The sequence below is a fragment of the Manacus candei genome, unplaced genomic scaffold (genome assembly GCF_025592945.1).
Source record: "Manacus candei isolate 608988 ecotype Guabito, Panama unplaced genomic scaffold, ASM2559294v1 h1tg000005l, whole genome shotgun sequence".
In the NCBI taxonomy this organism is placed as follows: Eukaryota; Metazoa; Chordata; class Aves; order Passeriformes; family Pipridae; genus Manacus; species Manacus candei.
This window is the reverse complement of record NW_026138053.1, coordinates 1,097,972-1,117,116: the sequence shown is the minus strand read 5'-3', so window position 1 is coordinate 1,117,116 and position 19,145 is coordinate 1,097,972. Positions and strand designations below refer to the sequence as shown.

Genomic DNA, 19,145 nt, shown 5'->3' with positions numbered 1-19,145 from the left:
TTACTTTGCAGTGCTAAATAAAATACCTAATTGCAGTGCTCGCAAAATTCAAATGAGTACATTTGTTCTTCTGGTAGCTTGCGGCTATTTGCAGCCTCTGGACACCCTCAGCATTATTTTAGCACATCCATAACTTCTGGTTGTGCTGTAAGCTGGGGGTGGGTCAGGGGGAAGACTTAGAAGCCCCAAATGCTGCTGGCACAAATCACTGCCGAAGTTAGGACGTGTACTCAGTGTTGGAGTGGAGCTGGGTGAGGATCTCAAGGTAACACCTATGGATGATCAGGTTCAGATAAAAGAAAGGAAGTGTCAGTGAAGCTCTCCTCTTAACTCCCTCGTGCCTCTTTTCCTCCACCTTTCCCTTCTGGGAGGAAGCAGTGAAGGTCCTTGAATGGTGGAGATGGAGCTGAGCACGTTGAGCTCACTGGGCTGCTGTGAAACGTGAGAGAGCACCCGGCTGCCTTCCTGCGTCACAGTCTGCTGGGGGGTTGTGTGTGTGAGTGTCTTAAGTGCTCACCATTTCATAATAATTACTAATGAAATTCTAGATCTGTAATAACATTTCGGATATCTAAAACAAACCATATGCTTGTAAAAAAAAAAAAAGAGAGAGGAAAAAAAAGTGGAAACAGATCAACTTTAAGCCATAAATTCTTGGTAATAGAGGCCTCTTTTCTCCCCCCTTTCTGTTTATGTTTGATAGATATTTTTGTTTCTGCAGGAATGTCAACTCTTAATTTCATGATGTATCATGGGCTTAAGAAAATTGAATTTAATAAAGGCAAAAGATGAATGGCACCTTTAAAGGTCCCAACACTTGTCTTTATTAGCAGGACAAACTGCAGGGTCTCCAAACACTGCTTCTCTCCAAATGAAAGTTTAAATGAAAAGTACAGCAGTGTCACAGGTTAAATTTCATTGCAGGACTGGCTAACATCGTTAGTGAGGAGTGGGGCTGATTTCATGGGGCTGGTATCTGTTGCCTTAGATACCAGTGGAGCAAACACTGCCAGAGACTGGAAAAATCTCCGCTATAGGAAGCGTGCAGATAAACAGCCTTTTGGGAAAGGTTCTTTACCACTTGCTTCCAAAACTGACCAAATAAGCCCAAAAAAGTGGCTACTCTTTCTCCTAAGACGCTCAAGTCGCCTCTGGGGTTCCACCCCTACTCCTGGCCATGCACCTCCTAAAGACCTGCAGTAATTCTGGATATTGTTAAATTTTCCACAGTTTTTTAGTATGGCTTTTTATTTCCTCCGTCTGTCTTAATCCGACCCTCCTGGAAGTGCTTTTTGCCTTTGGTACTGGGAGGCCAGCAACGCCTTTGTGTATCAGATCAGCAGCAGGGCTGTCTTTCAGTCTCGCTTTGCATCCAGCCACTTGATGGCCCCTGAGGATGTTTCTGGTCCCTTAGGACCTATCCCGGCATTGCAGCGCAGCCCTGCTGTGAAATCCAGCCGGTGTGTGTCTCTCTCCGGAAGGGGGAATGCTCATCTTGCCCTGCCATGGGCTTGCCCGCTTCCATGGTCACCCGCTGGGTGGGATGCAGACCTAGGGGGCAGTGAGACGCCCCAGCCCGATTTGAAAGATGCCACAGTGTTATCCTGGGGTTAAGTGTGGCTCTGTTATGACAGCCTGTCCGTTAGCTTCAAACTTTGCAGTCTGTTTTCCTTCAGAACAGAAATTTGCTGCTTTCAGAGCCTATCTGTGGTAGCCCTTTTGAAGGGAGGATCAGCTGTGTCCAGCATTTCTTACTTTCTCGTGTTTCCATGGGTCCTCCTGGGTGGCTGAAGCTGGTGCGTTTGCCTGCACCACAACAGGCAGTCTGAGTGATGCTCAGGTGTTTTGCACGTGTCTTCTCCTCCCCTTCCAGCCCCTGGATCGAGTTTCCTCTCTTTCCTGGGGAAACTTGGTGACTCCCAGTGGGGTGGTATGGCTGTGGGGAAGGATGTGCCCAACCATCTGCTCTGCTTTAGCCCACGTGGCACACATGGAGTGTGGCACAGATGACCATGGGGAAACAGTTAAGCCCTGCATCCTCTGCTGTTCCACTGCTCTGTGTCTGCACCTGGGCACTTAACATTATTAACACTTTATTTTATTTTAATTTTTTTCCCTAATTTTCCATATCAGCAGCACATGTTCCCCACGTGCCCTGGTCTGGGCTGTGTGCCTGTTGCACCAGGAGAGCTGCTCTCCTGCATCTACAGGCTCTGTCCACCATGGAAATTGGGTGTTCCTCCTGGCTATTTAAATTGTCTGTTATTTCCATTTACCCACCCAGCTTCTTGCCCTCCTGCTGCCTAGTGGGGTGGTGATGTCACCAGCTCACATGTATAACCTCACGATAATTTCCGCCTCCAGGTCATGAGGGTTGCAGCCAGGGTCCAAAAAAGTGTGTTAGTTCCTCTGCAGCGGCTGCATTTTTCACATGCTAATTTTACTCACAGGAGTTGGATTTTTTTTTTCATTTTTTATTATTTCTTATTTGTCTCTTCCAGATGTTTTCAGGCAGTTTTTTTTTTGTTGTTAAACTAATTCCATTCATGTTTTAAAAATTTATGAAAGCGCTAATAAAAATGTCAAAGTGGTAAAAATGTTAGCTTTTGCTCTGCTTTGATTAAATTTTGCAAACTGTTTTTGAATATTAAAAAGCAATATTTTTTTTATTCTCTCTCCCTCTCTCTGTTTCTCTCCAGAAGTGATTTGAGAGGCTTGTTGCATGGATATCACTCAGCAGCCTCATTTGCACTCCAGAACCTTGGTGCCATGGATCTCTATTAAATAACATAGACAAATTATTCTTTAAAGACACCAAACAAATTGTCACTTCTCCTCTTACATTAAACTGAAAGGAAGGAAGGGAATGGAGAAGGAGGGGGGTGAACACAAAGGATTTTATGGCTTTTATTCAGTGGGCAGCTTTTTTAATTTCATGTATATTTTTTAATAATTGAGAAATCCATCGCAACTGGATTTGTTTAAACTTTTTATTAACAGGTCCATGTAAATTTTTGATTGCTGATTATTCAAATAATTGAACATTCTTCTGATGAAGGAACGTTTTTATTTCCCTATCAGCATAAATTGGCTACAAAGAGGAAAATGAAGCAGGGCTTGCTACTGTGCTGTATCCCATAGGAATGGCTCCTCAGTCTGTTGGAGGAGGGCAGTGCTCCTCAGCCTCTCCAGAGGAGGAGGTGCTTCATGCAGTAGTCCCTGTTGTCTGTCTGATGGTGTCCTCCAAAAGGATGGTGGGGTGGAAAGGATGGGACTGGTCTTGGGGAGGGCTCAGCCCTTGCCAAACAGACTTGAGCCCATTGCAGGTACATCTCCGTGTTCCATGGGTAGCACGTGGGTGGTGAGAGACCGTCTTCCTTAGGTGCAGCTTAGGCAGGGCTGTGTGCAGCTGCAGTGCTGGGCACAGAGACCTCCTTGCTGCCATCCTGGCTGTGATGAGCATCAGCACCATCCTGCTCTGTGCCTGAGGTGTTGGATGTGCTCTGTGCTGCAACACCACCTTCCCACTTTTGCAGAGCTTTGTGTTGGGCTTATTTTTGTTTGGGACTATCGGGCCCTTCTTTTTACAGCCACCTTGCTAAAAGGGATAATTTCTAGCTTCATTCTTTGTTTATTTTAAATGAACAACTGCTTTTCTTTTTGCACTATTCAGGAAATCATCGAATTCCCTATCCTGAAGCTGAATGGCAGGACGATGGAGATCGAATCCACCTTTCACATGTATGTTCAGCCTGTGGTGCATCCCCAGCTTACGCCCTTCTGTACAGAGGTAAAGTGCAAAGGTTCCCTGGTGCTCCAAGGGTCTCCCTGGGAAGCAGGTTTCCATTGCACCAGGGACTGGGGTCACCTCTTCACGGTTCAGCTGCAGTGCAGTGTGTCATGCCAGCCTTAGGTTAAGGACAAGGGGAATAATTTTTTGTTATTGTAGTACCGTGTAAAGACCTCACTTTGGATTCATAAATAACTCTAGCTGTGATCTGCTGACTGAGATAGTTGTATTTACAATTAACAAACATCTAACTGGGTGACCACAAAATAAAAGCTGATGCTCAAAGTCTTGTAACCTCCCTGTGAGCTCTTGTGATTTTGCTGTGCTGCTCTGTGGTGGGGAAGGTCAAAGAGAGCATGGTCTGAGGGAAGGAAGTGCTGTACGGCTGCGTATTCAGAGGCTCTAAATGACTCTCCTGTGGGCCTGCATGTTGGGGTTTGATGAGTCCTTCGGAGCGGTAGGATGTCTGTATTTTTAAGACTTTCTTTTTGATGTCATGCTCGGGGGGTGCTTGAAATGATTGCTGGAGAAGTAGCTTCTTTTTACTTGGTTGCTCTCACTGCTGAGTGCAGCTGCTCTTGAGCCGAGGCCACCTTTCCACAGATACAGAATGAAGGTGGGCAGAACGGTCCCTGAGGGTTCAAAAGACTTGGGGGCAGGGGTTGGGTTGGGTTTTGTTGTTGTTTTTTGTTTGGTTTTTTTTTGTTCAACACAAAAAGTTGAATGTTTTCCCAAGTGTGTTCTTTCTTTTTGTTGTAATCATCAAAACAAACTTTAAGTTGCTCTTGCTTTGGGCTTTTTTTCCTACCACTCCACTGGTTCAATGTTGGCCAGCTTGGTGACTAAAGTACCGAATGTGGGAATCAGGGTATCCAAGTTCTTTGTTCTGTCCCTATCTTGTCTAGGATCATAGCACCATAGCGTGTTTTCCCCTACCTTGCTGGCTGCAGGTTTAAGCCCTTGGAGTGCTTGTCCCACATGTACTAATCTGATGAAAAATGACTCCTCTGTTTTAGGTGGAGTCCCCTCCAGGACCAACCAGCCCCTTCCATATTTTCACATTGTAAAAACAAATACTTATTTTTATTCTCTTGTAACTGAAAACCATCTGAAGGTATTTTGTTTCAACTAAAAAAAAAAAAAAAAGACTAAGCACTGAAAACTTTATTCCCAGGAGAGGGGCTTTCAGAAAGCTATAAATGTGTGAGAACAGAGGGTTATAATGGAAACCGTTTTGCAACCTTAATGCTAGAAGGCTGGACAACTACTTTGGCTGTCCTTATCCCCATGAGACTTGCTGGACATATGCTTGTACAAATGTGATAAATCTCACAGTTTGCACCTGATCTGGGCTAAAAACAGCACCATCTTCTGAAAGAGTAGAGCCCAAAATGTCCGTTTTGCAAGTCCTCTAAATTCTAGAGAGAAGTTGTCTCATTAACTACCACCAAAATTCCTTTTTCTGGAAGTCCCTCTATTTCATCCTTCCCCCTGTTGTGTCTCCTGTGTGGAGCCCTAAAGCAAGCAGAGCTCTGTGTGTGTATGTGTGTGTGATGGCCACGTGTTTGCCGGAGTCCCCAGGATGGGCACGGCTGTCCCAGCTCAGCGCTGTGCTGCAGACTCTGCTGCTCACCGTGGTCTGGCATCGTGTCCAGAGTTGGATGAAAACAGGCAGTGCTGATGCCAGCAGGCAAAATGGTCGCAGAACCCCCACCTGTGTGTATCAATGGTACGAAAAAGTCCCACTTGCCAGGTTTGGCAAGTCCTCTGTTATTAACAGTGTGGGTTAGGGAGCTAGTTTTAGTCCTAGCCTGGAAGTCACTGGCTCCTGGGCATCTTCCCACTGCACCCCTTGCTGCTTAGTGTCCAGCATGGCTGCTGTCCCTCCCAGCTTGGCAGTCCACTGGCCTGTTGCAGGGGCTGCAAAGAGGTCCAGGAGTAGGATCATGCTGGGAATGTAACTGGGCTTGTCACTAGGCCCTGTAGCTGGGGCTGAATTTGAAGCCCTGCCCTGAAGGCCACAGGTGAACTGATTGTACTGAGGACCTTAGTAAATAGTGGCGTTGGTGCCTGCTGCTAGGCAGGTGTAGGGGTCAGCCCTGTGCCACTGGTGTAGGTTCCCTCGAGACCCCAGGGACACAACCAGGACGTGCTGCTGTGGAGCTGCTGCCTGAACAGCTCCAGCACTTGCCATTGACTTTCTGCTGGTTTATGTTTTCTGAAAAATACTCATTTTGCTAAATGCCAGTAAAGGGCTTTGTCTAGGCACCTCTACTTACAAAGGGTGAGATTTATTGGCCTCTTTGTCTACAAAGAAAGACCAGGCCTGATTATCAGATTGTACACCAGAGACAAGTGCTTAGGTAATCAGCAAACTGTCTTGGAGTAGAAATACGATGGTTTCCCAGATAAACTCTCTAGGAAAAGCAGTGCTGTTAACATTACATGGGAGCCTGTCTGCCGTGCTGCTGATTTCCCCTCTCCCCTCTGCTTCCTGCCTTTCCTGGGAAGCAGTAGAACTGCTTAGGAGAGACTCTGTGTGGGAGGGTTACTGGAGTTGCTTGACATTACTCCTTGGGTCTGGAGTACTTCTCCCTTCCCTCTTCCTCCTTGAAGAGGACAGCACAGCATGGGAAGGGTGCCTGGAAGGGTGGAGAACTTGTGGTCACCCTCCCTTTGCTTTTAGTGTGTCTATGCACCTCCTGGCTACAGGAGGTTTCTTCAACTCCCCACACAGATGGCCAGGAGCATGTCTTCCAGTACTGGCTCACTCTGAGCCCTCATCTGGTTCTTTTTCTCCTGATCTGCTTCTGTAAAACAACAGGTTGTGATTGGTTATGATGAGGGCTGGGTGTTATGATGAGTGTTTAGGCGGAGAAGGTGGAAAGTGCTTGCAAGTTGTTAAAAGCTGTTACTAGGTGTATAAAGCTCATCATGCCCTTTTGGAAGATGCAAGTGTTTTGTCTGCTGCCCAAGCAAGTTCATGCTGGGAGCTAAAGGAAAGATTCTCTCTACACAGAAGGTGCTTGTACAGGCTTTTTCATGGTACTTTGCTCTCTTTTTATGATTAATTTTTATTGATTTTTTTTCCCTGAAGGAATAGACAATAAAAATACAGAAAGATAAATGCCTTATAGCTTGTTTGTGTTCCCAAGTACTGTGTGCTTCTTGGGATCACCAGTGAAACTTTACAATTGTGCAGTTTTATGTTTTTATACTTCTTCAAAGCTGCAAGACCAGATAATGCTGCAGAGATCCCATGCACTAGGTTGGGTGTGACAGGTGGATGTGATTGATAACAGAAAGAATCAGAAAGGGTGAGAGAATATAAATCTGGTCCCATTTGAGCACTCTCTGACTTGTATTGAAATGTACCCATGGAGCAGGTATATCCCTTTGTATTCATGTGTATGATTTCTGCAGCACAAATCTTGTGTGTGTGTATTGGGCAGTATGTTCTTGTACAGATAAGTTGGTACTTTCTGCCTCATAATGGCTTGATGAACTTGAGAAACCCACGTAGAAAAGCTTTGCATTCTTAAAATACTTTCCCTAAAAGGTATGTATTACCATTCTGTGGAAGTCACTTTGAGAAAATAATCTTTTTACTTACAGCTTATTCAGTGAGTCAGGTATTTGGTATTCATTAAGTGTAATTACAGTTTAATTGGAGTTTAATATCTTTTCTTTTTCCATCCTCTGAGTTCAATGCTGTAAGCCAAGCAGCCAGAGAAACTGAGAGGTAAAAACCATTTAGCTTCCTTCAGTTGCCACATATTTAATAAAGCCAAACCCTGTGGTTTGTGAGAGGGCTTATTTTTATGAGTAGGTTGAGCTGGTCTGCATGGAAGAGTTACTCCTGGGTGGTGGTGAGGCTGTCAGCACCTCTCGAATAGGTGCTATGGCTTCTGGAGCCCTGGATGAGTGTGCAAGCACCAGGGCATGCTCCTGCATTGACCTTATTTTATGAAAATGTGTGAGGTGTGTAGCTTCAGGAAACTGCCATATGAAGTGAAATCCCATAGTGGGCACTTGTTTTAGTAATGATTTTTTTAATTACTTGGATGCATTGATGGCAAGCTACTGACGTCCGATATTCAATATGTTAAAAGACAGTTTTGTCACTTGGAAGGCAGACAGAAAAATTATCTCTTTTCCATGTGCCTCAAGCCCTCCTGGGCAGACACAGGCAGAGGCCCATGAGACTTCATCTTTTTATGTCTGTGTCTTAGCTTTAAACAGCCAGGCAGTTCAGGAGCAGTCAGTAGGACTATGTGTTAGCAGGATCTGTTCCTAAGGAACCTCCTGAAAAACAGAGTGGACAGGGTTCTGGAAGAAAGTGCTTTTCTTCAGGTTTCATTTCATTGTTCTAAGTACAGTTTTGAAATGCAGAGGAATGCTGTGATGGACTATGGGAAAAAAACATGCTGGCTGCCCAGCGCAGGGGGGGATGACTGGGTCCACTCTGGGTCTTACCTACCAACAATCGTCTCTTCTGTTCACCTAACACTGAAATTTTGGTGTAACTGCGATAGCAGGGGAATGATCAGAGACCTTGGTAGTTACTGCTTCCTGTGTACATCAAAGCAACATCAAAACAGGTGAAATGCATGTTTAAAAGGGCATCATGCTTAAGCATGATACTGCTCCCCAAGTGGATCCTGCCCTGCCGAGAGTTTGCTGTTTTGTGGTGTGGGTAGGAGCCCCATTACATTTCTGGGTTTGGGATGAAGCTGTGCCCTTGCCTGTGGCTGGGGAGCTGCCAGGGTCACTCTACTGTGACTGGCTACTCAGCAGCATCCATGTGGGTCACAGGAGCATGTTTTGGTTGCAGAGAGATGGACAGGAGAGTAGACCTTTCTAATGATCTTTTGAGTGCTGCTCTGATGCCTGCTTTCTGTTTGTCTCTCGTTTCAGCTGACTGGGATTATTCAAGGCATGGTGGATGGCCAGCCAAGCCTCCAGCAAGTGCTTGAGGTAAGCAGAGTAACCTTTAGTTCTCGAACTCTGACCTCTGGTCCTGTCGTCCCCTCTTCATCTCTTTCCCCGCACCCTCCCCTTGCTGAGAATCGAACCGCGTAATTTGACTATGATTACAGCTTCATTAGAATAACATTTGCTGTCACATTGGTGACACGCTGCTGAGAGTATTGAACCATTGATCTGTCATCTCCAGCTGTTCATGTCAAGGGTGCTGACAAGATATCCAAACTCCTGCCAGTAGATAGGAGAAGAGGCGATTCTTTCTTGAGCCGGTTTTAAAGCACCAAGACATTGCTCGAGACCACTGCTCCTGGAGGTTCTGCCTTCGTTTCTTTTCCCCTTCCCCAGCACTTTATTAAATTAATTTTTCTACCTATTTAAATGCTCAATAATACATGTAGCATAGAAAGAAAATGCCTCTCAAATCTAATCTGGAGGATGTGCAAATGCAGAGATAGCCCTAATAATACTATCTGCCTAATGTTGAATTCCTAGAGCATTTAAGGCTTAATTAGCTTGGAAGTATTTCTCCATCAATAGCTTTTGTTGGTAGTCAGATAGTGAAGGAAACCTCCTCAAGCAGAGCCCACTTGGGCTGCAGGTTGGTGTTCGATGCATTGTCTCTGTCAGGATTTCCACTGCCGTGTTACCTAATTGTTCCTAATCAGAATAATTGCAACAATTGCTTATCTGAGGAAATCAAATTAAAGGCTTTAAAATCCTCCACGGAGACAGCACTTCATGGGCGCTCACATCAGGGAACGTAAAAGGGTTACTGCTGCTGTCCCCAACTTCGGGCAGCCTCGTGCGAGGCTGGCTGGAAGATCCTGTCAGCCCAAGGGAGGCAGAAGTGTGGCTGAGAGGCTGGATGCTGCTTTCCCGGGGAGCTTTACTCAGAGGGCTGTTGTACAATCGGTCACAGGAAGAAGCATCGACCCCTGCCAGGAAAGGCTGCGGCAATGACACGAGACCGAAGACGGTGCTCTGCGAAGGTGACATCTTGCATCCATGCAAACCCCCAGCTCTCCCTGTGCTCTCCAGAGAGCACGTAGCAGCCGTGCGTGTCCATAAGCGTATGGACCCCTGTGCCTGCTTCCCCAGGAGGGACAGCCCTCTTTGCCTGGATGGGCGAATGTAGATCGCTACTGGAGTATTCCAGAAAATGGTTTGTTCTGTTTCTATGGAAGCTTCTTACAGTGTGGAAACACTTATTTAGATTTTTTTTTTTATTTGGACCAAAAAGGTGTTCCTACAGCAGCATACTTCTAGCTTAAAATGAGATTCAGGTCAGGCAGCTTCTGGGGCATGCTGGTTTATTCAGGAGTGAAAGGTGTCACGTGAGGGAAAAGAGGACGGATTTCTCTTGCTGAAGCTTTGGAAATGCTGCTAGTGAGGCTGCATAATAGCAGCTGATTGCCTGCCACCACAAGATTTTAGGCACATCATTTGCTAGTTTTAGCTGGACGAAGTGTCTATGCAGGGGTTTTAGTCTAGGTTAGTTCCTTCTGCTTAGTTCCCCAGGTGGATTGCATCCTCCAGATTAACGTGACCCATTTCTGACGAGGATCCAGAACTTCTGCTCCTATGGAAAGTTGATCAGGAATAGTGGATTCACTTTAAATCCACACTACCCTGAACACGCATCTCCTCAGAACTGTAAGGAGGAAAGAGGGATCCAGACTGGAAAGGAAGGGGACATGTGGCTTTGCTTGTTACTACCACACAGTGCCTGTGTGTGCCCAGCCCTTCCATTTTTCCCCCTTTCCTGTATCCCCTTGGAGCTGTATGAATCAGAGTATGTGAAAAATGCTGCAGGGGAGGGATGCCATCTCAGGATACTTGTGTATTTCTCCTCAGTGAAGGGGACATAAGTTATGCTCACTGGGAGCCCTTTTGGTACAGGGAGAGGAGAAGTGGAGGAGAAATGCCAGGTAACAGCACAGTTGTATCATCCCGTTAACGCTGCACAACTTCCATCCCTCCATGAGCAGAGCTGCTGCGGTGTCTGATAAGATCATCTCTGCTCTGGTTGCCTGATGTCTCCTATCAGAAATCTTCAAAGGTCCAAACGTGCTGTTGTTGAGATGGCAAGCAAAGAGAGAAGAGAGGGAGAGGGTGGATAAGATCACAATTTTCTTCTCTCTTGATTGCAAGCAGCTTATCTGAGTTTAACTGTTGTGGCTCGGCCTGTCTCCGCAAAACTCATCCCCTTTTCTTGCCTTACTTTCAGAGGGTTGACGAGTGGATGGCAAAGGAAGGCCTCTTAGATCCCAGCGTCAAGTCGATTTTTGTGACCTGCGGAGACTGGGATTTGAAAGTGATGTGAGTATGGAAGGGGAGGGAGATTTTTCCGGGCTTTATTGCTCCATGCTTGCCTGTAGCACCTATGTCTTTGTCCTTGCAAGCCTGCAACTGTCCCTAATTGTCGTTTCTTAGGGGAATTGTTGTTTGCCGTGCATAACTGGCACTGGAGAGCTGTTTCGGAAGACAGGTGCTGGGCATAGTGCAAGATCACTGCCTAGGTTATTCTCTGTAGTGAATGAATCCTTTCAGAATCCCAAGAGGGGTTTAGGCTGGAGTTTTGTGATGCTTTCCTTTTTATCCAGTATACTTTCCAAAGGGATGGATATTTCTGAGTGCATACGTGGAATGCTGTTTTTGTACACCCAAATCAAGTGATGGTCCTTACCTGACGCATGCAAGGCTTCCTCTCTGTCATCTTGGCACAGTAACTCGATGTGAATCACAGAGTAGTCTTTGGGACAGAATACAAAACAGCTCTGGCATGATTCATTGGTGTTCTTATCGTAAAGGTCATCTTCACCAGCTGAGTGACTGTATCTGGTGGGAACCTGCACTGAGATCTGCAAATGTTGGTCTATGTGCATGTTTTGTCAGGAACCAACCACCAACCTAAAAATGTTATTATAAGAACAGAGTTAAATGTCTAAAAATTACATTGCTTTAATCCGTAAAGTGTTTGCAGATCAGCGTCATATTGTGCTGAATTCCTTTGGATTCCTATAATCTTGCTTCATTTTTAATCTCCCCACAGTGCTGGATAAAGACTGCTGTTGTTATCACACCAGTAAAGCATGGGCTTGACACATCCAATGCTAAACTGACAGCCACAACTCGTTAGTAGTATGACTTGGTTTCCACTGTGACATTGGCTTCCCCAAGTCAGAAGCCTAAATAAACTGCACACAGCCTAGGAGCAATCAGCCCCAGTTCTTCCCTGCAGAGTGGTCTTTGTAGAGTGGCAGCTCCTTGCCTTTTCTTGGTTTGATTAGTGAGAAATGAGATGTGAGGACCAAAGCTCAGCACAAGCGCTAGCGGAGGTGAGAAATTGGCCGTGCTCCAGTCAGGGCGTGGTATGTGAGCTCTTGAGTCAAAGTCTGGGTCTCTGCTCAAGCTGTGTCCAGAGCTGGTATATATTCCAGGTTCCTGTGTTAGCTGCTTAAATGAAGAATGAGGCTTATTTTTCTTTATATATAATGTTTAAACTTCTATTAGAGACCACAGCTGCTGTGCTAAACTTCTGTTTCTCGTCTATTCTATTTTCTCTGTTCTTTACTCCTGTATTGCTGTTCTGAGAGCCCAGTTTGCCACTTTTGGTGATGGTTGTAAGAAACAGTTATCTTTGCTTCAGGCCCATCTTTCCATCACTTTCACAGTGGGCTGACAAGGTTACCAGATAACATCCTAACTTGGCATCTGTATGGAGTGAGCAACCTGGATATGTTGGGTGGCTTTTTTTTTTTCCTTCAGAGCTCTACCATGGCCAAACAGAGGTAAAGATGAACCCCATTTCTGGTGAGCCGTAGGGGTTGTGGAGTGAGCTGGCTCAGCAGGACATGCAGTTCTGGAGCAGAGATACACAGTTCACCATTTGCAGTGGTCTCTCGCATGGATTGTCCCTCACTAGTCAACTGGAAAAGAAGACTCCACTTCTGGCCATGAGGTTGTAGCGAGTGGTTCATTTCTCCCGCTTCCTTTTAAAAATTTTTTTTAAACCATTAACTTCAGAATTCAATCCTGAAGCATCTGCAGGGCAAAGCAGAAAATTTCATGTTTCCAGCCACATGGATAGCAGGAGTCTGGCTGCAGCCGCTTGGTGAGTAGCACATCACGCCGCTCCGTCGCCGATTGGGTGCTGCAGCGTGTAGCGTCACATCTGATTAGCACTGTGCCAGTGGATGAGGCTCGAGTGAGGACTCCCTGCCAGCTCTGACTTGTCTCATTTCCCCTTACTTTTATCCGTCACCAGAAATGCCGAGTCTCCCTCCTGAACTAATTAAGTTTGCGTGTGTTTAGACACATTGCCAAATAGGGTTTAGCAAAGCAGAACTGAGCATCTCTTTTTAAAGAGAGAAAGCAGAGAGCTGAAACAAGGCTGCTCAGACAGGGAGATAGAGCCTCAGAGATGTGGAACATCTAGGAGGTATTCCAGGGAATCACCCCATGCTTCCCTACAAGACTTGTGGTGTAGCTAGTGCCCTTTGCTACTGTGTTGAGACCACACACTGGGCACAGAAGACCCTGGGGCAATAGGAGGGGAGGCAGTGCTGCTTGTCCACATTTGGAGGAGTGTGTTGGTGAAAGCGTTGTGTGGTAGAAACCTGACTGGGTTCCAGAGGAATTCAGGACAATGAGGTGAGTGCAGTGCTTCCTGGCTTAAGGAGCCACCACTTGTGGCAGGTCCGCTCCTTAGTAATGACAGCTTCCTTAGTAATGACAGCTACTTGCATGGCTGCCTGCAGAGCAAGCTGCAGTCCTCTTACCTATGTCTCGAATGGTGTGAAGTTCCTGTCCTCCATTGTCCTTAGCTTGGCTGGTAAACCATGCAGCCTTGTTCCAGCAATGACCTGGGCATTTAGCTTGACTCTTGTCTGCATGTGCTGTTGAAGAGCTGAGGCATGATGTCTTCTGGACTGGCCTGTCTGCTCTGAGGGCTTCCAGTAGGTGCCACTGGTAGGTGCCAGGGCACTGGAAGGCCCAGTAGGATGAGCAAACTGGATGTGGGGAAGAGATAGTTAGAATTGTTGTATATAATGTATTATAGTATTATTGCATTCATAATAAATTTTGATACAATTTCCTCATGCTAGCAATTGTGTTATGTCTGAAAACCCTCTCACACTGAAGCAAATTTGGGGGGGGGCTTGGAAATTGGAAATTGGATTTTTGGGGGTCTCAAACCATGACAGGCTGGAACAAAGAGGAGGAATCTACAAGCCTGTCAGTGGTGGATCTGGGCACAAGATGGGGAAATAGCCCTGTCTAAGCCAGGAGTATGTCAAAGAAAAGCACTGGAGGAATAGGGACTGTCAAGGTATTGCTCTCTGCTGATGGTGTCTGGCACTATCTGAGTCTGCAGGATTCAAATTGGAAACAGCTACAGGATCAGTGAAGCCTCTGCTTGACTCGGGGATCCTCAGGGAACGAGGCACTGTGTGGCTACAAACTTGGTTGCTCTTGAACATTGAAGCTTTCTTGGAAGACCACAGAGGTGTTTGTCTGGCTTCCCTCAGACAACAGGGAGCACTAGTCACAAGGAGCTGGGCACCCAGAACAGGACACCAAGCATCTGGGAGGGGCCTATGGAGGTTTAGCATGAGTTGAGGTCCTTGGCCGTGCTATCAAAGGCTTTGTTGTGGGTGTGGTGGACCATCAGAAGGAGTGTCCCTGTTGGAGGGATTGGTTACTGCTGGAGAGAGCTCATTGTGTGAGCGTTCCTCCGAAATGGAACGCTGATCCTCCACGGGCTGTGCTTGGATCAGCCTGCTTTCAGTGCTCGGTGTGTGTGAACCAGGCTGGAGGCAGGGAAGACAGCAGCTCTCCTGCCACCCCTCCCCTTCCCTCCTGTTAAGATGCAATTTCTTTAATGAGGAAAACCTCTTGAGTAGGAACATCACCTTTCTTGAAGGCTTGTCCTGACAAGGCAGTTCAAGCCGACAGAGTTGCATATCAACTTCAGCAAATATCAGTCACTCATTACAGAGACTCTTCTTCCCCCCACCCCCCAGCAACACCCCTCGTTCCCAGACAAGGGAATGAATCACACTCCTGCTCTTGAATACATCATGACAAGTCGTGGTTCTAATGAGAGAGGGCCATTCATTCTGGGTGGAAAGTTCCCTGTGTCGACTCAGAAATGTTATTAATTAAAGAGAGCTACCTGAAGCAAAAGATGAAAGGAGCACCAGACCTGCCAAGCTAAAATATGAGTGGGGATACAGCCTTGTTAGGCACACGGTCCTCGGGCCTCTGTGTGCTCAGCAGGAGGATTCCTTTAGCCTGTTGCAAGGAGCTATCCTCCAAGTTTAACAGCTCCAGGGATGGATTCAGATACCTGGTGTAGTCTGCTTTAGTGCCTCATCCTGCACCTGGGTTGGAACTGCCATTATTCATTAAGCAAATAGTGTTGATGTGGCATTGGGTGGTGAGAGTAATGTGCCTCTGAAGGGCCAAGGGAGCCACTGACTGCAGGAGATGGTCTTATTGGAAAAGAGGGTTCTTAGTGTCTGCCAGGGTTGAGCCCTTGTAATGTAAGCTCTTTAGTGTGGTCTGTCTCCCCTGAAATGTCAAGTTGCCTCTCTCTGTGTATAGAACCAGTTTGTGGGCTCTTAAACACAATATGAATTAATCTTGGCAACCAAAGAGGCATTTTTACCGTGTGTTCGTAGATACAGAGCTGAGATACACTGAGGTTAAGTGATATGCCTGTGGCTGTGCAGGCAGGCAGAGGCAGAGCTGAAACCTCGTGTGCCGAAACTCAGACCTGCACCGTAATGTCAAGAGCATCAGTTAATCCTTCTCCCCAGTTTCGAATCATTTTGCAAATGCACTGAGCATAGCTAATAGTACATATAGGCTTTAGTCTGTATAGCTGACATGAAGATGCTTGTACTGCACTTAGTGTGGCTGGTCAGAACATGCTAATTTATGTCTTCACAGGAAGCTACTGCTCAGAAGTTTTTTATTTTCTTAAATAAGTGTTAAAAGGCAAGTACTCTCTAATATAGTGATAAAACACAGTGAAGTGTCTTGAAATGTTTATAGCCCTTGGTGCTCTTCCTAGGTTGGATATTAGTAAATTCTAAGCAGTAAATTATACCACTGCTTAATTTTACTGTTTAATTCTTTCTTTGCAAGTTACAAAGGCTGGGAGGATGCTTGCCTTTTCAGAGCTGCTCTGAGTGTTGCAATGGGTTGCTCTTTCCAGCCTTCTGTCCTGGAGGTTTAGTTTGAGATCAGCCTTAGGACATGAATGAAGAAGGATTGATGGTGTTAGTGTCCCTTGTGCATGCTGTTCTTTATCACGGGACTGGGAGGGGGTTGGTAGCCTCTGCTGGGGGAGAAATTGCAGATGGCCACTGATTGGAGTGAGTGGGACCACTTGGGTAGCTGTGAGGAAAGGCAGGAAGTGTAGGGTGGGCTGGTTGGGTGGCAGCAGGGCAGGAGGTATGTTCAGAGGGTGGCTTTGAGAGTAACAAGAAAGATCTGGTAACTGAAAGTTATTATAGTAACCTATGTTTAAAACTAATAAAACAATTCCTTTCCAACTAAGATCTTTGGATTAGCTTGGTGGTACTGCTTTTAGTGGGGATTGTTTTGCTGACCAAGCCTATGGTGTATCTCTTTACATGGCTACGTTGGCTGAAGGAAGAGGGTGGTGTGAACTACAGTGCGGGGATGGGACTGAGTATCCAGGGTCAGGAACCTTTTGAGTCAGCTTTGCTGATGGAGTTGTTCATATAATTACATCCTAAAGTGCTTTGCCGGAGCTAAGCAAGGGAGCCTTGTGAGCATGCTCTTCTCTGGCACTTACAGGGAGCAGCACTGACCCCATTCACTTCTGTGACCCTGCAGTCCAGCTTTTTGTTTTTAAAGGAAATGATATCACTTATGCAAAATAAATTTTGGATTTTAAGATTTCCCCTCTGTACACTCTTATTTAAAATGAATATATCAGACTTGGCTTTTGTTATCCCTATATACCAGTTTCCCTTTTCTTGTCTGTGTTTGAAATCATCGGTTGCAAGTTACGTTGTCTGAGATGTGTCATTCTGGGAATGCCTTTGGGTTAAGCTGTGGACATGAAATCTTTGCATAGGAATCATCATGCAATGGGCTGTCACCTTCAGGTCTGCTACTTGTCTGGCATGTCATAGCAAAAACATTTGTCATAGTCAGGGCTGTACTGGCCACAGATTTATTGAGCTGTGATGTCCGGTGCACTCTGGGGAGCAGGACTCTGCTGCCTGGGAATTAAGACCAAACAAGTTGGAAACAGCGTGAAAGATGGTGAAGAAACTTGGAATAAATTTGAAGCGTAAGGGGGAATGAGACAGGCATTGCACCGAGTGCTTTATTTCCATCACTGAACCTTTGGGATGGAGTAATGAATGGAGAAGGTGGATTTTCCATCCCTGGGTGACTTAAGCTGTATTTGAAAACAGTCACACTAAACTGGATGCAAGTCATTGGTCTCAATGTCATCTGCTCATAGAGTAAGGAACTGTTATTCCCTCTGCACCAGGAATCACTAGGGTGAATTCTCTGTCTAGTGCTGCAGTGAATTCAGGCAAAAGGTTTCAAAATCAATGGGTACTTGGTAGAAAAAACACCCTAACCTCTGTATAAGAGCCTTCTAACAGCAATTCAGCATTGTGGTGGTCTTGTGCCCTGGGGAACTAAAAAGCTGGTTGCCTTGAGGACTGCACAGGATAACCACTGGAGGGTTGTTTGCCATCTCAATTTTGTTGTCTGTGGCATGTGTGAAAAACAGGATCAGCTTCACGAAGTGTTCATTTTCTCTTAAAACAGCTTAATTTTTCTAGTGTTAGACAGCCATAGTGTTTCATGCTGGGGCTGAAATGTCAGCTGTCTCTCTTTGGATCTCTGCACTTCTTACTTCCCAGCCAAAGCAAAGCAGTTGTATGTTGGCATCAGTGCTGCCCTCCCAGTGGCTTGACTGGGAGTGATGCACTTATGTCTTCTGTGCCTAGAGAGCTCTGCTTGAAGAATACTGCCAGCCTGGGAGCAGCATCCTTCCTCTTTCACTGGCTCTACTGTGTGAGTCCATAGCTTTCTTCAAAGCGTTTTGTTTTGTTTGCATGTTTATTTCCTGTTGGGAGCCATTTTCCTGGATGGGTTCAGTCTCTTTCCTCCTGGAGCTCCTGGCTGGCAAAGACCTACTGGGCCATCTTGAGGTCGTCCCTGGTATTTTCCCTCCAGCGTATTCTCACGTGTCTTGTCCAGCGACTCTGTACTCTCAGGAGTGGATGTCTGGGTGTGTGCAGGACTCGGGAGGACACTGCAGCTGCAGACTAACTTTTTGAGCTGAGTCCATTCCTTGTTGGAATCACCTTTTTCTGCGTTTGGCCAAGGTGCTGCCCTCAGCAGCCTGGGACACTGAGGATGGGTGTCTTGTGCTCAGAGATTGCTGTGGACCAGGTGTTAGCAATGATGTGAGGCATGTGGAGGTGGTACTAGAAGAAAGCAGAATAGAGAAGTCTGTGGGAAGAAGACTGAGGAAGTAGGATGATGTCCTGACAAGGTTGTGTATGGGAAGCTCATACTGCCCAGGACTTCATCCTGCCTTGGTCTTACCAGCTTTGCCTCCCTTGGAGCAGGGTTTACTCCTCCCTTCTGCCCAGCACCAACACTCTGGGACACTTTGTTTTTCCTCCATAGGTGCCTCTTGGTCATCTCTAATTTCCTTGCTTCAGTTTTTCCATCTGGATGTTGAGCCAGGTCTTGGTGTTGACTGTCAGCCAGCATGTCAGAGGTGCCTGGGCACCTGCTGAGTTCAGTGCCTCGTTCCTGCCTGGAATCCTGTCTTTTCCCTGCAAACTGAGCGGATGGAGGAGCCTGGTGGGAGGTTGCCAAGACCTCTCCTCCAGCTCACCGTGCTCCCAGCTCTGAAGAGAACCTTTCCATTTTATGGACCATTTAGCTTCCCAATGGTGATCCTAATTCTTCACAGCATGTATGTGCCATTTCTTGGTTTATTAAAAGGACCCCTGAAAAGGAGCTGCCCTCTGAGTCAGTGCTCTTCCATGCAGTTAATTGCAGGAAGATTTTGCTTAGACTGTGAGGCAAAATTCTCCCTGTGCTAAGAGGGTGAATTAATACCCAGGTCTCCCCAGGGCTACAGGGACTGACCCTTGTGCACTGTCAGTAAGCAGACAGGGGAAGAACTCTTCCGCTGGGAGTAGTTCAGACTTGGAAATACTCTGGAGGAAGTCCAGTTTGTTTCTGCATAGAGCTCAAGGATGCTTTAAAGTTTGTCTGGCCAGGTGTCTTTCATCTCTGTATCCTTATGCTGTGTGACACTTCGGGTGCCAAATAGCCTCCATTCCTT

At 46.3% G+C, this 19,145-nt stretch overlaps 1 protein-coding gene across 2 annotated transcripts in view; it reads left to right on the top strand.

The window, feature by feature from the left end:
* Nucleotides 1–19,145, top strand: part of ERI3 (ERI1 exoribonuclease family member 3) — a 129,642-nt gene that overhangs the window by 19,850 nt on the left and 90,647 nt on the right. For both annotated transcript variants that reach the window (XM_051797448.1, XM_051797455.1), the window contains exons 3-5: nt 3,674–3,790; nt 8,708–8,767; nt 11,004–11,095. In XM_051797448.1, coding sequence (XP_051653408.1) covers nt 3,674–3,790; nt 8,708–8,767; nt 11,004–11,095 — 269 coding nt within the window. The remainder of the gene's footprint in view (nt 1–3,673; nt 3,791–8,707; nt 8,768–11,003; nt 11,096–19,145) is intronic.